Below are 19,261 nucleotides of genomic sequence, written 5' to 3' on the forward strand. Positions count from 1 at the left end.
ACGAGTCGTCCGTGACCAACTCTTGAAGTTCCGGGTACCAAGTCCTTCTTGGCCAATCCGGAGCCACTAGTATTGTTCTTACTCCTCCTCACCGTATAATCTTCAATACCTTTGGTATGAGAGGCAGAGGAGGAAACACATATACTGATTTGTACACCCAAGGTGTTACCAGTGCGTCCACAGCTATTGCCTGTGGATCTCTTGACCTGGCGCAATACTTGTCCAGTTTCTTGTTGAGGCGAGACGCCATCATGTCTACCATTGGTCTTTCCCAACAGTTTATTAGCATGTGGAAGACTTCTGGATGAAGACCCCCCTCTCCCGGGTGAATATCGTGTCTGCTGAGGAAGTCTGCTTCCCAGTTGTCCACGCCCGGGAAGAACACTGCTGACAGTGCTATTACGTGATTCTCCGCCCAGCGAAGAATCTTGGCAGCTTCTGCCATTGCACTCCTGCTTCTTGTGCCGCCCTGTCTGTTTACATGGGCGACCGCCGTGATGTTGTCCGACTGAATCAACACCGGTTTTCCTTGCAGGAGTGGTTCCGCCTGGCTTAGAGCATTTTGGATTGCTCTTAGTACCAGAATGTTTATGTGAAGAGACTTTTCCAGGTTCGTCCATACCCCCTGGAAGTTTCTTCCTTGTGTGACTGCTCCCCAACCTCTCAGGCTGGCGTCCGTGGTCACCAGGATCAAATCCTGTATGCCGAATCTGCGGCCCTCCAATAGATGAGCCTTTTGCAACCACCACAGAAGATATACCCTTGTCCTTGGCGACAGGGTTATTCGCAGGTGCATCTGAGGATGCGACCCTGACCATTTGTCCAACAGATCCCTTTGGAAAATTCTTGCATGGAATCTGCCGAATGGAATTGCTTCGTAAAAAAGCCACCATTTTTCCCAGGACTCTTGTGCATTGATGTACAGACACCTTTCCTGGTTTTAGGAGGTTCCTGACAGGTCGGATAACTCCTTGGCTTTTTCCTCGGGAAGAAAAACCTTTTTCTGAACCGTGTCCAGAATCATCCCTAGGAACAGCAGACGTATCGTCGGAAAACAGCTGCGATTCTTGGAATATTTAGAATCCAGTCGTGCCGTCGAAGAACTACTTTAGATAGTGCTCTTCCGACCTCCAACTGTTCTCTGGAACTTGCCCTTTTTAGGTCGTGCAAGTAAGGGATAATTTAGATGCCTTTTTTCTTTGAAGAAACATCTTTTCGGCCATTACCTTGGTAAAAAGGCCCGGGGTGCCGTGGATAATTCAAACGGCATCGTCTGAAACTGATATTGACAGTTCTGTACCACGAACCAGAGGTACCCTTGATGAGAAGGACAAAATTTGGACATGGAGGTAATCCTTGATGTCCAGGGACACCATATAGTCCCCTTTTTTCCGGTTCGCTATCACTGCTCTGAGTGACTTTATCTCGATTTGAACCTTTTATGTAAGTGTTCAAAACATTTTAGATTTAGACTATGTGTCACCAAGCCGTCTGGCTTCAGTACCACAATATAGTGTGGAAAAATAATACCCTTTTCCTTGTCGTAGGAGGGGTACTTTGATTATCACCTGCTGGATATACAGCTTGTGAATTGTTTCCAATGCTGCCTCCCTGTCGGAGGGAGCCGTTGGTAAAGCAGACTTCAGGAACCTGCGAGGAGAAGATGTCTCGACTCTCCAATCTTTACCCCTGGGATAATACTCGTACGATCTAGGGGTCAACTTGCGAGTGATCCCACTGCGCCCTGAGACTCTTGAGACTACCCCCCCACCTTGAGTCCGCTTGCACGGCCCCAGCGTCATGCTGAGGACTTGGCAGACGCGGTGGAGGGCTTCTTTTCCTGGGAAAGGGCTGCCTGCTGCAGTCTACTTCCCTTACCTCTATGTCTGGGCAGATATGACTGGCCTTTTGCCTGCATGCCCTCATGGGAAAGGAAAGATTGAGGCTGAAAAGACGGTGTCTTTTTTAGCTGAGATGTAACTTGGGGTAAAAAAGGTTGGATTTCCCAGCTGTTGCTGTGGTCCCCAGGTCCGATGGACCGACCCCCAAATAACTCCTTCCCTTTATACAGCAATACTTCCATCTGCCGTATGGGATCTGTATCACCTGACCACTGTCGTGTCCCTGACATCTTCTGGGAGATATGGACAACGCACTTATCTTGATGCCAGAGAGCAAATATCCCTCTGTGCATCTCACATACATATATATAGAATGCATCCTATTAAATGCTCTACATGAATAAAATATTTTCAGTCAGGGAATCCGACCAAGCCAACCCAGCACTGCATCTCCAGGCTGATGGCGATCGCTGGTCGCAGTATAACCACCGTATGTGTGTATATACTTTTTAGGATATTTTTCCAGCTTCCTATCAGCTGGCTCCTTGAGGGCGGCCGTATCTGGAGACGGTAACGCCACTTGATAAGCGTGTGAGCGCCTTATCACCCTAAGGGGTGTTTCCCAACGTACCCTAATTTCTGGCGGGAAAGGGTATAACGCCAATATTTGCTATCGGGGTAACCCTACGCATCATCACACACTTCATTTTATTTTATCTGATTCAGGAAAAACTACAGGTAGTTTTTTCCACTCCCACATAATACCCTTTCTTGTGGTACTTGTAGTATCAGAAACACGTAACACCTCCTTCATTGCCCTTAACGTGTGGCCCTAATGAGAAATACGTTTGTTTATTCACCGTCGACACTGTATTCAGTGTCCGTGTCTGTGTCTGTGTCGACCGACTGAGGTAAATGGGCGTTTTTTAAAAACCCCTGACGGTGTTTCTGAGACGCCTGGACCGGTCCTAATAGATTGTCGGCCGTCTCATGTCGTCAACCGACCTTGCAGCGTGTTGACATTCTCACGTAATTCTCTAAATAAGCCATCCATTCCGGTGTCGACTCCCTAGAGAGTGACATCACCATTACAGGCAATTTCTCCGCCTCCTCACCAACATCGTCCTCATACATGTCGACACACACGTACCGACACACAGCACACACACCGGGAATGCTCTGACAGAGGACAGGACCCACTAGCCCTTTGGGGAGACAGAGGGAGAGTCTGCCAGCACACACCAAAAACGCTATAATTATATAGGGACAACCTTATATAAGTGTTTCTCCCTTATAGCATCTTTTATATATATACAATATCGCCAAAATCAGTGCCCCCCCTCTCTGTTTTAACCCTGTTTCTGTAGTGCAGTGCAGGGGAGAGCCTGGGAGCCTTCTCTCCAGCTTTTCTGTGAGAGAAAATGGCGCTGTGTGCTGAGGAGATAGGCCCCGCCCCTTTTACGGCGGGCTCGTCTCCCGCTATTTTTGAAGTTAGGCAGGGGTTAAATATCTCCATATAGCCTCTGTGGGCTATATGTGAGGTATTTTTTGCCTCTAATAAGGTTTTTATTTGCCTCTCAGAGCGCCCCCCCCAGCGCTCTGCACCCTCAGTGACTGTTGTGTGTGAAGTGTGCTGAGAGGAAAATGGCGCACAGCTGCAGTGCTGTGCGCTACCTTTATGAAGACTCAGGAGTCTTCAGCCGCCGATTTTGGACCTCTTCTCTCTTCAGCGTCTGCAAGGGGGCCGGCGGCGCGGCTCCGGTGACCATCCAGGCTGTACCTGTGATCGTCCCTCTGGAGCTAGTGTCCAGTAGCCAAGCAGCAAATCCACTCTGCACGCAGGTGAGTTCACTACTTCTCCCCTAAGTCCCTCGTTGCAGTGATCCTGTTGCCAGCAGGACTCACTGTAAAGTAAAAAACCTAAGCTAAACTTTCTCTAAGCAGCTCTTTAGGAGAGCCACCTAGATTGCACCCTTCTCGTTCGGGCACAAAATCTAACTGGAGTCTGGAGGAGGGTCATAGGGGGAGGAGCCAGTGCACACCACCTGATCTGGTAAAAGCTTTACTTTTTTGTGCCCTGTCTCCTGCGGAGCCGCTATCCCCCATGGTCCTTTCAGGAACCCCAGCATCCACTTAGGACGATAGAGAAAAGATATTAGCATGCATAAAACGGGGTATTGATGCTAGGGACGAGAGTATTATACTCCCGTTATATAAATCACTAGTGAGGCCACACCTTGAATACTGTGTACAATTCTGGGCACCGTACTACAAAAAGGATATCCTGGAGCTTGAAAAGGTACAGAGGAGGGCGACCAAATTAATTAAGGGCATGGAGACGATGGAATACAAGGAAAGGCTTGAAAGACTAGGCATGTTTACATTGGAAAAGCGGAGACTAAGAGCGGATATGATCAACATCTACAAATATATAAGGGGACAATACACAGAGCTTGCGCGGGACCTGTTTTTGGTTAGATCAACACAGAGGACTCGTGGACACTCGCTCAGGTTAGAGGAGAGGAGATTCCGCACAATACGGCGTAAAGGCTTTTTCACGGTAAGGACAATACGTGTTTGGAATTCCCTGCCCGAGGGAGTTGTAATGGCGGAATCTGTCAACACCTTTAAGAATGGGTTAGATAAATTCCTATTGGATAAGGATATCCAGGGGTATAGTGCATAGTCATGCATTATAGTTACTATAAATAGGGATAAAATGCAATGGCTGACAGCAGCATCAGTCAGAAATTTTTAGTCAAATCATCATGCATAGGACACCACAAATAGGTTGAACTCGATGGACAATTGTCTTTTTTCAACCTCAGATACTATGTTACTATATGTATGCACAGCAAAAACCCAGTCAGCAAGTCAGTATTAGATCAGAATTAAGTACAAGTACTCAATAGTGGGCATATGGAAGTACAGATGTGTCCTCATACATCAATTGTCAATACGCCACGTAGCCAAGATGCCTGGCATGAGCGAGCTGACAGGTCCCGAGCAGCTCTGCTAGCGATGGGCATTTTTTTATGATAGTGTGTCTTAGTCGTAATGCGATGCGACTAGGACGCACCAGGAGACTGTGCTAATTAATTTGCTATTGTGCGTGACCGAGACTGTATACGGCGCACAACTGAACTTTATATTAGTAAAAAGCTGCAGCATTGTAGTAATTTGTATACAGATTCAGAGACTCAATTGCACACAGATATACAAGTGCCGCAAGTCAAAATAATCAGCGCGGTCTCCTGGTGTGTACGAGTTGCATCGCGCTAAGACGCATTATCGGCAAAAAAAAAAATCCTTGGCAGAATCTTACAGGACCTGGCACACCAAGAGAGGCTATGTGGCACGACTGCAGCAGTAATGTATGAGGACATACCTGCACACCAGTAAATATATAGTGCAAGTCTGGTCCATTAAGCTAAGTGCTCAGAAGGGGAGCTCTGTCCTTGTTTGTTTTCACCTATGCATCCTTGTATTAGACCTCTCGCATGTACTGTACCATGCCTTGCGTTTGTCTAATATCTTGCCTATTACATTTTAGCATTTACTGGCATAATGCATTTATGCTTCTTGAATGTTCTTAGTGTATGTTTTTTGTTTTAGGGGTAATATTCTATTTTCTCACTGAATGAGGTTTAAATTTGTGGTGCAAAATAAATGAGAATTGGCCTTGATTAGCATACTTTTTGTACTTGTTTGGACTCAAAAAAAATAAAAAAAATACAAGAAAACAAATTTGCAAAGAATATTTTGCTTCTTTCCACACTTGTCTGCAGAGCGTTTCAGCTTGCATAATTTTTATAAAAGGAAACCCCTTAATATTAACTTTAGCATGCAAACTCCTATAAAAAAAAAAAAAAACTAAGTTACATACATATCTTTTTGAACTTCAGAATCATCAAATCGACGGCCAATAAGGCGTTTTGTTGCATAAAATGTGTTGTTGGGATTAGTAACGGCCTGACGCTTAGCAGGCATTCCAACTAAGCGTTCCCCATCTGTTGAAAAGGCAACAACAGAAGGAGTAGTTCTAGCTCCTTCTGCATTTTCCAAGACCTGAAAAATAAAAATAAGATTTTACTCACCGGTAAATCTATTTCTCGTAGTCCGTAGTGGAGACTGGGCACAACTAAAGAAAGCTTTAGGACTACCTGGTGTGCACTGGCTCCTCCCACTAAGACCCTCCTCCAGACCTCAGTTAGGATACTGTGCCCAGAAGAGCTGACACAATAAGGAAGGATTTTGAATCCCGGGTAAGACTCATACCAGCCACACCAATCACACCGTATAACTCGTGATACTATACCCAGTTTACAGTATGAAATATAACTGAGCCTCTCAACAGATGGCTCAACAATAACCCTTTAGTTAGGCAATAACTATAAACCAGTATTGCAGACAATCCGCACTTGGGATGGGCGCCCAGCATCCACTACGGACTACGAGAAATAGATTTACCGGTGAGTAAAATCTTATTTTCTCTGACGTCCTAAGTGGATGCTGGGACTCCGTAAGGAACATGGGGATTATACCAAAGCTCCCAAACGGGCGGGAGAGTGCGGATGACTCTGCAGCACCGAATGAGCAAACTCTAGGTCCTCCTCAGCCAGGGTATCAAACTTGTAGACTCTTACAAAAATGTTTTAACCCGACCAAGTAACAGCTCGGCAAAGTTGTAAAGCCGAGACCCCTCGGGCAGCCGTCCAAGAAGAGCCCACTTTTCTCGTGGAATGGGCTTTTACAGAATTAGGGTGCGGCAGTCCAGCCGCAGAACGTGCAAGTTGAATCGTGCTACAGATCCAGCGAGCAATCGTCTGCTTAGAAGCAGGAGCACCCAGCTTGTTGGGTGCATACAGGAGAAATAGCGAGTCAGTTTTCCTGACTCCAGCTGTCCTGGAAACATATACTTTTCAGGGCCCTGACTACATCCAGTAACTTGGAATCCTCCAAGTCCCAAGTAGCCGCAGGCACCACAATAGGTTGGTTCACATTAAAAAAATGATACCACCTTAGGAAGGAATTGGGAACGAGTCCTCAATTCCGCCTTATCCATATAAAATACAGATAAGGGCTTTTGTATGACAAAGCCGCCAATTCTGATACACGCCTGGTCGACGCCAAGGCCCACAGAATGACCACTTTCCACGTGAGGTATTATAGCTCCACGGATTTAAGTGGCTCAACCCAATGCGACTTCAGGAAATCCAACACCACGTTGAGATCCCACGGTGCCACTGGAGGAACAAACGGGGGCTGACTATGCAGCACTCCCTTAACAAAAGTCTGAACTTCAGGCAGTGAAGCCAGTTCAATTTTGGAATAAAGTCGATAGAGCCGAAATCTGGACCTTAATGGAACCCAATTTTAGGCCCATAGTCACCTCTGACTGTAGGAAGTGCAGAAATCGACCTAGCTGAAATTTCTCCTTTGGGGCCTTCCTGGCCTCACAGTACGCAACATATTTCCGCCATATGCGGTGATAATGGTTTGCGTTCACTTCTTTCCTAGCTTCAAATAGCGTAGGGATAACTTCCTCCGGAATTCCCTTTTCCTTCAGGATCCGGCGTTCAACCGCCATGCCGTCAACGCAGCCGCGGTACGTCTTGGAACAGACAGGCCCCCTGCTGCAGCAGGTCCTGTCTGAGCGGCAGAGGCCATGGGTCCTCTGAGATCATTTCTTGGAGTTCTGGTTACCAAGCTCTTCTTGGCCAACCCGGAACAATGAGTATAGTTCTTACTCCTCTCCTTATTATTCTCATTACCCTGGGTAAGAGAGGCAGAGAAGGGAACACATACACCGACTGGTACACCCACGGTGTTACCAGAGCGTCCACAGCTATCGCCTGAGGGTCCTTGACCTGGCGCAATATCTTTGTAACTTTTAGTTGAGGCGGGACGCCATCATGTCCACCTGTGGCCTTTCCCAACGGTGTACAATCATTTGGAAGACTTCTGGATGAAGTCCCCACTCTCCCGGGTGGAGGTTTCTTAGTTGTCCACTCCGGGAATGAACACTGCTGACAGTGCTAACACATGATTTTCCGCCCATCGGAGAATCCTTGTGGCTTCTGCCATCGCCATCCTGCTTCTTGTGCCGCCCTGTCGGTTTACATGAGCGACCGCCGTGATGTGGTCTGACTGGATCAGCACCGGCCGGTGTTGAAGCAGGGGTCTAGCTTGACTTAGGGCATTGTAAATGGCCCTCAGTTCCAGAATATTTATGTGTAGGGAAGTCTCCTGACTTTTCCATAGCCTTGGAAGTTCCTTCCCTGTGTGACTGCCCCCCAGCCTCGAAGGCTGGCATCCGTGGTCACCAGGACCCAGTCCTGTATGCCGAATCTGCGGCCCCCTAGAAGATGAGCACTCTGCAGCCACCACAACAGCGACACCCTGACCCTTGGAGACAGGGTTATCCGCCGATGCATCTGAAGATGCGACCCGGAACACTTGTCCAACAGATCCCACTGGAAAATCCTTGCATGGGACCTGGCGAATGGAATTTCTTCGTAAGAAGCTACCATCTTTCCCAGGGCTCGCGTGCATTGATGCACCGACACCTGTATACGTATTAGGAGGTCTCTGTCTAGAGACGCCAACTCCTTGGACTTCTCCTCCGGGAGAAACCCTTTTTATCCTGTTCTGTGTCCAGAACCATACCCAGGAACAGTAGACGCGTCGTAGGAACCAGCTGCGACTTTGGAATATTCAGAATCCAGCCGTGCTGTTGTAGCACTTCCCGAGATAGTGCTACTCCGACGAACAACTGCTCCCTGGACCTCGCCTTTATAAGGAGATCGTCTAAGTACGGGATAATTATTTCGGCCATTACCTTGGTAAATACCTCGGTGCCGGGGACAGACCAACGGCAACGTCTGGAATTGGTAATGACAATCCTGTACCACAATATTGAGGTACTCCTGGTGAAGAGGGTAAATAGGGACATGCAGGTAATCATCCTTGATGTCCAGTGATACCATGAAATTCTCCAGGCTTGCAATAATCGCCCTGAGCGATTCCATTTTGAACTTGAACCTTCGTATGTAAGTGTTCAAGGCTTTCAATTTTAGAATGGGTCTCACCGAACCGTCTGGTTTCGGTACCACAACATTTTGAAATAGTAACCCCGGCCTTGTTGAAGGAGGGGTACCTTGCTTTCACCTGCTGGAAGTACAGCTTGTGAATTGCCGCCAGTACTACCTTTCTCCGAGGGCAGCCGGCAAGGCTGATGTGAGGTAACGGCGAGGGGGAGTCGCCTCGAACTCCAGCCTGTATCCCTGTGATACTATTTGCAGAACCTAGAGATCCACCTGTGGGCAAGCCCACTGGTCCCTGAAGTTCCCGAGACGCGCCCCTACCGCACCTGTCTCCACCTGTGGAGCCCCAGCGTCATGCGGTGGACTCAGAGGAAGCGGGGGAAGATTTTTGATCCTGGGAACTGGCTGCTGGTGCAGCTTTTTTCCTTCTTCCCTCGTCTCTGTGCAGAAAGGAAGCGCCTTTGACCCGCTTGCTTTTCTGAAGCCGAAAGGACTGTACCTGAAAATACAGTGCTTTCTTAGGCTGTGAGGAAACCTGAGGTAAAAAATTTTCTTCCCAGCTGTTGCTGTGGATACGAGGTCCCAGAGACCATCCCCAAACAATTCCTCACCCTTATAAGGCAGAATCTCCATGTGCCTTTTACAGGCAGCATCACCTGTCCACTGCCGGGTTTCTAATACCCTCCTGGCAGAATGGACATTGCATTAATTCTGGATGCCAGCCGGCAAATAACCCTCTGTGCATCCTTTATATATAAGACGTCGTCTTAAATATGCTCAATGTTAGCAAAATATTATCCCTGTCTTAGCGTATTAATATTATCTGACAGGGTATCAGACCACGCTGCAGCAGCCCTATTTATGCTGAGGCAATTGCAGGTCTCAGTATATAACCTGAGTGTGTAAATACAGACTTCAGGATCGCCTCCTGCTTTTTATCAGCAGGTTCCGTCAAGGTGGCCGTATCCTAAGACGGCAGTGCCACCTTTTGACAAACGTGTGAGCGCCTTATCCACCCTAAGGGATATCTCCCAACGTGACCTATCCTCTGGCGGGAAAGGGTACGCCATCAGTAACTTTTTAGAAATTACCAGTTTCTTATCGGGGGAAACCACGCTTCTTTACACACTTCATTCATTCATCTGATGGGGGAACAAAACACTGGCTGCTTTTTCTCCCCAAATATAAAACCCCTTTTATGTGGTACTTGGGTTCATGTCAGAAAATGCGTAACACATTTTTCATTGCCGAGATCATGTAACGGATGTTCCTAGTGGATTGTGTATATGTCTCAACCTCGTCGCCACTGGAGTCAGACTCCGTGTCGACATCTGTGTCTGCCATCTGAGGTAACGGGCGTTTTTTGAGCCCCTGATGGCCTTTGAGACGCCTGGGCAGGCGCGGGCTGAGAAGCCGGCTGTCCCACAGCTGTTACGTCATCCAGCCTTTTATGTAAGGAGTTGACACTGTCGGTTAATACCTTCCACCTATCCATCCACTCTGGTGTCGGCCCCACAGGGGGCGACATCCCATTTATCGGCCTCTGCTCCGCCTCCACGTAACCTTCCTCATCCAACATGTCGACACAGCCGTACCGACACCGCACACACACAGGGAATGCTCTGACTGAGGACAGGACCCCACAAAGTCCTTTGGGGAGACAGAGAGAGAGAGTATGCCAGCACACACCAGAGCGCTATATAATGCAGGGATTAACACTATAACTGAGTGATTTTTCCCCAAACAGCTGCTTGTATACATATATTGCGCCTAAATTTAGTGCCCCCCCTCTCTTTTTAACCCTTTGAGTCTGAAAACTACAGGGGAGAGCCTGGGGAGCCGTCTTCCAGCTGCACTGTGAAGAGAAAATGGCGCCAGTGTGCTGAGGGAGAAGCCCCGCCCCTTTTTCAACTGACTTTCTCCCGCTTTTTCTGGAATACTGGCAGGGGTAATTTTACATCTATATAGCCTCTAGGACTATATACGATGTAGATTTGCCAGCCAAGGTGTCATATTGCCCTCAGGGCGCCCCCCCCAGCGCCCTGCACCCATCAGTGACCGGAGTGTGAGGTGTACATGAGGAGCAATGGCGCACAGCTGCAGTGCTGTGCGCTACCTTGGTGAAGACCGAAGTCTTCTGCCGCCGATTTTCCGGACTCTTCATGCTTCTGGCTCTGTAAGGGGGACGGCGGCGCGGCTTCGGGAACGAACACCAAGGTCGGGTCCTGCGGTCGATCCCTCTGGAGCTAATGGTGTCCAGTAGCCTAAGAAGCCCAAACCTGTTAGGTAGGTTCGCTTCTTCTCCCCTTAGTCCCTCGCTGCAGTGAGTCTGTTGCCAGCAGATCTCACTGTAAAATAAAAAACCTAAATATACTTTCTTTCTAGGAGCTCAGGAGAGCCCCTAGTGTGCATCCAGCTCAGCCGGGCACAGGATTCTAACTGAGGTCTGGAGGAGGGTCTTAGTGGGAGGAGCCAGTGCACACCAGGTAGTCCTAAAGCTTTCTTTAGTTGTGCCCAGTCTCCTGCGGAGCCGCTAATCCCCATGGTCCTTACAGAGTCCCAGCATCCACTTAGGACGTCAGAGAAATATGCGTAAATCGCTTGCAACACAGACAGAGCAAATTTGTTCTCATACAGCCCTACCCCTTACTCCACCCCCACCCCCCCCTCACACACACAGCCTGACCCCAATCGTCTCCGCAGCCATAATCACCCACCCCCCCTTCACCACCCGCAGCCTAACCCGCAACCACCCCCAACAGCCTGACTACTGGCCATCAAGATCCCAACGGCCGGTATTTTGACCGCAGCCTGACAATAATAGATCATACATTTTATCTGCATAACTGCACACTACATACCCCAGATGCAGAAGTGGAATAAAGTCTGAAAATCAGTGACATGCTAAGGCAAGCTAATTGAAATAAGTTCCTCTGCATCCTGATTCTTATGCATTTGGCTAGATTGGTGACTAAAATAAGAAATGCCACGCTATTAACCTTTATTGCAATTTTGCATCCAAAAATAAAGCCAATCAATCTTTATACCTTTGCTTGTTTTCCTTCCATAACAGCAACACAGGAATTTGTAGTTCCCAGATCTATTCCAATTACTGCTCCTTTAATTGCTTCAGAACTGAAGAGAGAGAAAAATAGGGACTTTTGTTACTTACTGTAAAATCTTTCTCCGATCCCATCTCAGGGACGCTGCACAATTACTGATGGGTTAGAGTCTGTGGGAAGGGAGTTTGGCAAAGAACCTATAGAAACTAACTCCTCCCCCCTCTAACCCCTCCCATCTCCAGCCTGACCAACAATTAACTCAGTTAACGTTTAGCAAAGCCAGAAGAGGCAGAACAGAACACAACCAATAAACCAGACAAAAATATAGTGCTCTGGAGCTCATGGTGCTCTGGAGCATAGCTCCACCCTCCACCACCCTGCGCTTAGAGAGAAATTTAAAAAAATGCTTTAAGCGGTGAGCGCTTTAGTACCGCCGCTGTACAGAGCAGCTCTGGTACTCAGCGCGGTGAAAACAGTGTGCCCTGCAGGAAGTTGCTCTGGAGACTCTGCTAGTCAGAGCTCTGTTTATACTCACCCCATACCTTGCTGAACCAACACTGGCTGTGGGGACCCTAGCAGACACTGCATGCAGTGTCTGTACGAGTAGCTCCAGGACTGATTACCTTGTAGCCGGGACAATGGCTGCAGTTTAAAGAAAGTCCCACCGGCAGCTCCCATGTTGCAGACTGCACAGCTCAACCCGGTAAGCTACCCAGGTAGGATTCCTGGAACACTTGATCCGGGTTTTTGCAGAGGGAGCAGTTTCCACTAGCAAAAAACACAGGTCAACGCGCGCCCCTGTGCATTTACCCGTGTTTTTTTAGCTAGTGGAAAAGGGGTTTAACTCTCTCTGCACATGTTATATCTGCCCCACCTGCACTGCACATGGTTTTGCCCATGAGAGAACAAGTTTGCTGCTGCGATCAGATCTGAATTAGGCCCTATTTGGGGGCGAGTCAATTTTTTTTTGCGCTCAATTTCTCGTCTAAAATGACAGGAGATCAGGGGGAGCATATTCGAATGTGTGGATTTTTCGAGCATGACGCATCCAAACAGACCAGATTTAGCAGCATAAACCCGACTAAAGGGCTGCAACGTGAAAAGTACAGCTTGCACGCCCTTTTCAGCTAACCACCTCCAGGGGGGGGGGGGGTAAAATGCCGGCAGGTGTTCGCACCCGAACAGTGCAACAATTGAATTGCTCCGTCGGGCACCTGTCACGGACAGTTGCTAGCAAACACAAATGAATTCCCCCATAGGGGTCTTATAGACACAGCTCATCTTTTCTACTGGGAACAGCTGTAGAAACACCAGTACTGTTGCCTGCAAATTGTTGGGGGCTCAATATCCTCGTTAGCCAAAACTGCATGAGAAACAAAGTATTATGTTACACTATTACAGAAAAAGCAATTCCTCATACCTGTCCACGCAAACACTTTTGAGCATTGGTCGAAAAGCTTGTGATCAGATGAATTATCTTAATATCAGCTATGTTATACTGTACATCACGTTTATAAGCAAACCTTCTCTGCAAAACTAGTCTACAGATGCACAGGACACACTGCATAGCTGGCACAGTCATGCAAGAGTACTTACGCATAGTTTCGCTTATAAACTGCACTTAGACCATCTTCGCTGAAACAACCCTAAAACGATAAAGTAATAAAACATAAGCAACCAGATATTTGTTCTACTTTATGAGTATATTTTATAATTTTTAACATATATAAAACATATAGTATGAGTAAGTAAATGTATATTGTTTTGTATATTAGAGATTATGAGTGAAATTCAATTAGCCGCAGTAGCCAGCAGGTAAAAAAATAAAAATCAGATAACTGAAGTTAACAGTTACAGCAACCCTGTTAACTAAGGAATCAGCAAGTTTTTTATATGTAGTCTATGTATTAATTCCTGTTAACAAGTTACTTTAACGGGCATTAACAAGGCTATCAGGAGTGCCATTAAATAGCCTAGGGCAGAGGTTCTCAAACTCGGTCCTCGGGGGCACACACAGTGCATGTTTTGCAGGTAACCCAGCAGGTGCACAGGTGTATTAATTACTCACTGACACATTTTAAAAGGTCCACAGGTGGAGCTAATTATTTCACTTGCGATTCTGTGAGGAGACCTGCAAAACATGCACTGTGTGTGCCCCCGAGGACAGAGTTTGAGAACCTCTGGCCTAGGGTGTGTTAAAGCCTGACTACCTCCCATTTTCACCTGCAGTAATTGAATTCCCACGTAGTTCTTTAGTTTAAACATATCCTGGACGCCATCCCCACCACCAAAAAAAGGGACTCTGTCTCTGCTCCCAGGGTGAAACGCATTACTGGCTGCATGCTCTTGCTGTCACATGTACTGATTTCATAACACACTATTGACGCTTTCAGATCGCAATTCCGGGTCCCACCCGGGAATTGGAAACTGGTCCTTCCCGGATGGGACACGGCATTGGACCCTACACACTGCAATCCTGACCCGTTGCCACTCGGGGACGAAGCCGGCATCAGGGGCAGATGTGGAGCCCATCTTTGCGCCGCCTTTCCTTGTGCAGTGAATGGGTACCGAGTCGCAATGGCCTGGGTAACCCGTTCACACTGAACCTGACCCAGGAATAACACAGGTTGAATTACTGGGTCAGGCGACGCAGGAATTCATCCATGGCCCCTTTCACACCACACAGACCCGTGTCAACCTTACAATATACTAGTTTGAAAACGGGTTATTTGTGTGGTGTAAAAGGGGTATATGGAAGCAGCATTTTATGAGCAGGGCCCACATCCAGGCAATGACACTCTACTAATTAACACAAGTGAGATAAAATCTATGGTTACTCAATTTTAAAGAACAGGCTACATTTTACAGTATATGACCCAAGCACACAAATTAGTGGTCTCCGCTATGAGCATGTAATGGGTACATTTTAACACCGTAACTTTGTGCTGCAAATCACTGGGGGCAGTTGAATAATTTGCAATGACAATTCCTCCTCCAAAACAGTCAGCTAAAAAGGTACTCTGCAAACACTAAAACTACATTTTTACTTGCATCTCGTGGAGGAGAGGAGGAAAATTAGCAGTCAAGTTAACGCATCATGTGATGCGCGCAACCAAAACACTTAAGTTTAATTTCCCCCTGTCCAATTAATGATGACTGCAGGTAAAGGCACCATAGGTGGATGTTTAAGTGTCATGCTTGTATCATACACTAAAATGGCTGCTATGTAATTTGGAAGATAGGGATGATGATGATATTATTAAAGTTAAAACTTTTTCTACTTTAATACATTTGGAGACATGTAAAATGAAAAAGTTTAAGTAACCTTTGAGATGCTAGGTAATATTCAACAAAATGTTATTATAAATAAGAGGTCTGATACAGCTTATACGGAAAATAACAAACCTAATGAAGAACAGTAATAAGTATAAGCTAGTTACAGAAGAGTGTGCATTTGTATTACACAGCTCAGGCCAATGTCAGGATGGTGCAATCCTATGACGTTTTATGTAACCTTGCAGCCTGAAGCATCAGTACAGCCACAGAACCATGTGGCCAATCATATTCACTGCACCCAGGCCCATTCGCTTCATACAGCGGTTCTCAGCTCCAGCCCTCAACAAGTCGGGAATTCTTTAATCATGCACAGGTGGGGTCATCTATTTTGCTGGATCAGTAATGATCCCTCCTGCTTCAATAGATAGAAATCCTGAAAACATGACCTATTGGGACACTTAAGAACTGGAGCCGAGACTGACTCAGGGGGAGATGTACTAAGCCTGAAAAGTGATAAATATCACTGTGATAAAGCACCGGCCAATCGGCTCCTAACTGTCATGTTACAGGCTGTGTTTGAAAAATGACAGTTAGGAGCCGATTGGCTGGTACTTTATCACTGTGATATTTATCACTTTTCAGGCTTAGTACATCTGGCCCAGAGAATCACTGACTTACTACACACATCACCGAAATTGTTGCTGTTACACCCACTGCCATATCCACAATACTCTGTGATCAGACAAATGTGATAGAATACAGATGTTGTAACCCTGTCTATAATGAGCCCTGCAGGGTGATCTGTTATACTGTATGTGCCACACACAGCGTGAAGGACACTGCTGTACCTACCTGGCGGGCTCCGCTCCGGGGAACGCATGACAGCAGGCGACCGACGACTTTACCAGCGCTCAGCATTGTGACGCTTCAGAGATCGGTTAGAATGGAGCGGGGAAAGGAGTTGGTACGGTGAGGGCTGGAGACCGGACACGGTGCTGCCACTTCTAGAAGTATCCAAACCACGTGGGAGTGACTAGTGAAAGTTCACGGCAGCAGCCGGGAGGACGTCTCTCTCACTCCCCGCCCTGTGTCCGTGAGCAAACGCCTGTCCGTGAGGCGGGGAAGTAGGAGAAGGCGTGCGGCAAGCTGCGGTGATCGGCGAGGTCAGGTTGTTATCTGACACAAGACCTGGTGCTAGGGCGCGGCGTAATGATCGGGGTGCGCTGTATGCTGACCGGCACGTCTACCGTAGGTGCAGGCGTAGCCGAGGGCTACTAGATGGGGTCCATGACGGGGCTTCGCTGAAGGTTATCGGGGACAGGAAGTGACATATTGCTCAGGATAGGCTGCTGTAGACAAAACGTAGTCACGTGTGCCGTTGAGCTATAGAGTGGATGTCATTCTTTGGAGAGTATGGGGGTAATTCCAAGTTGATCGTAGCAGGACATTTTTTAGCAGTTGGCCAAAACCATGTGCACTGCAGGGGGGGGCAGATATAACATGTGCAGAGAGAGTTAGATTTGGGTGGGTTATTCTGTTTCTGTGCAGGGTAAATGCTGGCTGCTTTATTTTTACACTGCAATTTAGTTTGCAGATTGAACACATCACACCCAAATCTATCTTTCTCTGCACATGTTATATCTGCCCCCCCTGCAGTGCACATGGTTTTGCCCAACTGCCAATGAAGTTCCTGCTGCGGTCAACTCAGAATTACCCCCATGGACGTGGTTGAAGTTAGTTTCTTATTCGGCCAGCTTCTTATTCACTTCGTATTTGAGCCCCAGCTTCTTATTCAGATCATTCAGTTTTGCAAGGGTTAATGAGTCTTGGGTCACAAATTTGACCCCAAAAATCAACAGAGCGTGGTCACTTACATATGACACACTTGTATTTCTCTAACGTCCTAGAGGATGCTGGGGACTCCGTAAGGACCATGGGGATAGACGGGCTCCGCAGGAGACATGGGCACTTTAAGAAAGTCTTTAGACCTGGGTGTGCACTGGCTCCTCCCTCTATGCCCCTCCTCCAGACCTCAGTTTGATACTGTGCCCAGAGGAGCTGGGTGCTTTTCAGTGAGCTTTCCTGAGTTTGCTGATAGAAAGTATTTTGTTAGGTTTTTTATTTTCAGGGAGCTCTGCTGGCAACAGACTCCCTGCATCGAGGGATTGAGGGGAGAGAAGCAGCCCTACTCTCTGAGTGCAGTTCCTGCTTCTTAGGCTACTGGACACCATTAGCTCCAGAGGGATTGGTACGGTACGCATGATCTCACCCTAGCCGTCCGTCCCAGAGCCGCGCCGCCGTCCCCCTCGCAGAGCCGGAAGATAGAAGCCAGGTGAGTATGAGAAGAAAAGAAGACTTCAAAGGCGGCAGAAGACTTCATGATCTTCACTGAGGTAACGCAGAGCACTGTAGCTGTGCAACATTGCTCCCACACACCTCACATACTCCGGTCACTGTAAGGGTACGGGGGGGGGGGTGCCGCCCTGGGCAGCAATATAAACCTCGTATTTGGCAAAAGGAGCATATATACAGCTGGACACTGTATATATGCAGGAGCCCCCGCCAATTTTACACTTTAGCGGGACAGAAGCCCGTCGTCAAGGGGGCGGGGCTTCTCCCTCAGCACTCACCAGCGCCACGTTTTTCTCCACAGCACCGCTGAGAGGAAGCTCCCCGGACTCTCCCCTGCTTATACCACGGTAGAAGAGAGGGTTTTAAAGAAGAGGGGGGGCACATAATTCGTCGCAGATAATAACAGCGCTACTGGGTAAACATTAAATTGCTGTGTTTTTTCCTGGGTCATATAGCGCTGGGGTGTGTGCTGGCATACTCTCTCTCTCTGTCTCTCCAAAGGGCCTTGTGGGGGAATTATCTTCAGATGAGCATTCCCTGAGTGTGTGGTGTGTCGGTACGTGTGTGTCGACATGTCTCAGGTAAAAAGGTCTCCTAAGGAGGAGATGGAGCAAATGTGTGTGTGAGTGGTGTCTCCGTCGACAACGCCGACACCTGATTGGATATGTGAAATAAAGTGCTGAGGTAAATTTATTGCACAAAAGATTAGAGAACAGACAGTGAATCTACACAGGTCTGTCCCTATGTCGCAGAGACCTTCAGAGTCTCACAACGCTCACTATCCAAAATAATAGACACTGATATCGACACGGAGTTTGACTCCAGTGTCGACTACGATAATGCAAAGTTACAGCCAAAACTGGCAGAAAAGTATTCAATATATGATTATTGTAATAAAAGATGTTTTGCATATCACTGATGACTCATCTGTCCCTGACATGAGGGTACACATGTTTAAGGGGAAGAAAGCTGAGGTAAATTTCCCTCCTCTCATGAAGAAAAAGAGCAGGAATCTCCAGACAAGAGACTGCAGATTCCCACAAAGAAATCTCAGGGAGTATCCTTTCCCTACTAGGGCCAGGATACGATGGGAATCTTCCCCTAGGGTGGACAAAGCTTTGTCACGTTTACCCAAAAGGTAGCGCTGACTTAACAGCTATCCTCAGGGATCCTGCAGATAGCATGCAGTAAAAGTACTTTGAAGTCCATTTACACACATTCTGGTACACTACTCAGACCGGCGATGGTGTCGGCATGGGTTTATAGCGCTGTAGCAGCATGGGCAGATACCTTATCAGCGGAGATTGAAACCCTAGATAAGGATACCATGTTATTGACCCTAGTATATATATATATATATATATATATATATATACACATATACAAACAGAACCCAGCACTCACCAAAGTAAACTCGCTTATCCTCAACAATTCAATAAATAAATGATGGGGGTTTAGTTGGTGGATTGGCCAATGCACGGAAGCCTGTATACCGATTCAAGGTACTCCACCTTCATACAGGTCCTACACTATCACAGAGTCTTAAAACCTGACTACCACACTGCTGCATCATCTGCCTGCTAGATGTAATGTGTACCTGCCACAGACTTTATGGCTTTTAAAGGCACACTAGTCACCTATTGAACTGGCTCAAAGATGATTGCTAAAAATCAGCTGAGACAGG

The 19,261-nt window shown here is 47.4% G+C and overlaps 1 protein-coding gene across 1 annotated transcript in view; it reads right to left on the reverse strand.

The window, feature by feature from the left end:
• The window catches only part of HSPA9 (heat shock protein family A (Hsp70) member 9), a 236,747-nt gene extending 220,150 nt beyond the window's left edge, over nucleotides 1-16,597 (reverse strand). Inside the window, exons 1-4 of the mRNA XM_063928294.1 lie at nucleotides 16,078-16,597; nucleotides 13,546-13,595; nucleotides 11,935-12,022; nucleotides 5,728-5,909 (exon numbers count right to left, since the gene is read on the reverse strand). Of these exons, the coding sequence (XP_063784364.1) occupies nucleotides 5,728-5,909; nucleotides 11,935-12,022; nucleotides 13,546-13,595; nucleotides 16,078-16,143 (386 nt within the window). The 5' untranslated portion in view covers nucleotides 16,144-16,597. The remainder of the gene's footprint in view (nucleotides 1-5,727; nucleotides 5,910-11,934; nucleotides 12,023-13,545; nucleotides 13,596-16,077) is intronic.
• Nucleotides 16,598-19,261: the final 2,664 nt, after the last annotated feature.

This window comes from Pseudophryne corroboree, chromosome 6, assembly GCF_028390025.1.
Source record: "Pseudophryne corroboree isolate aPseCor3 chromosome 6, aPseCor3.hap2, whole genome shotgun sequence".
In the NCBI taxonomy this organism is placed as follows: domain Eukaryota; kingdom Metazoa; phylum Chordata; class Amphibia; order Anura; family Myobatrachidae; genus Pseudophryne; species Pseudophryne corroboree.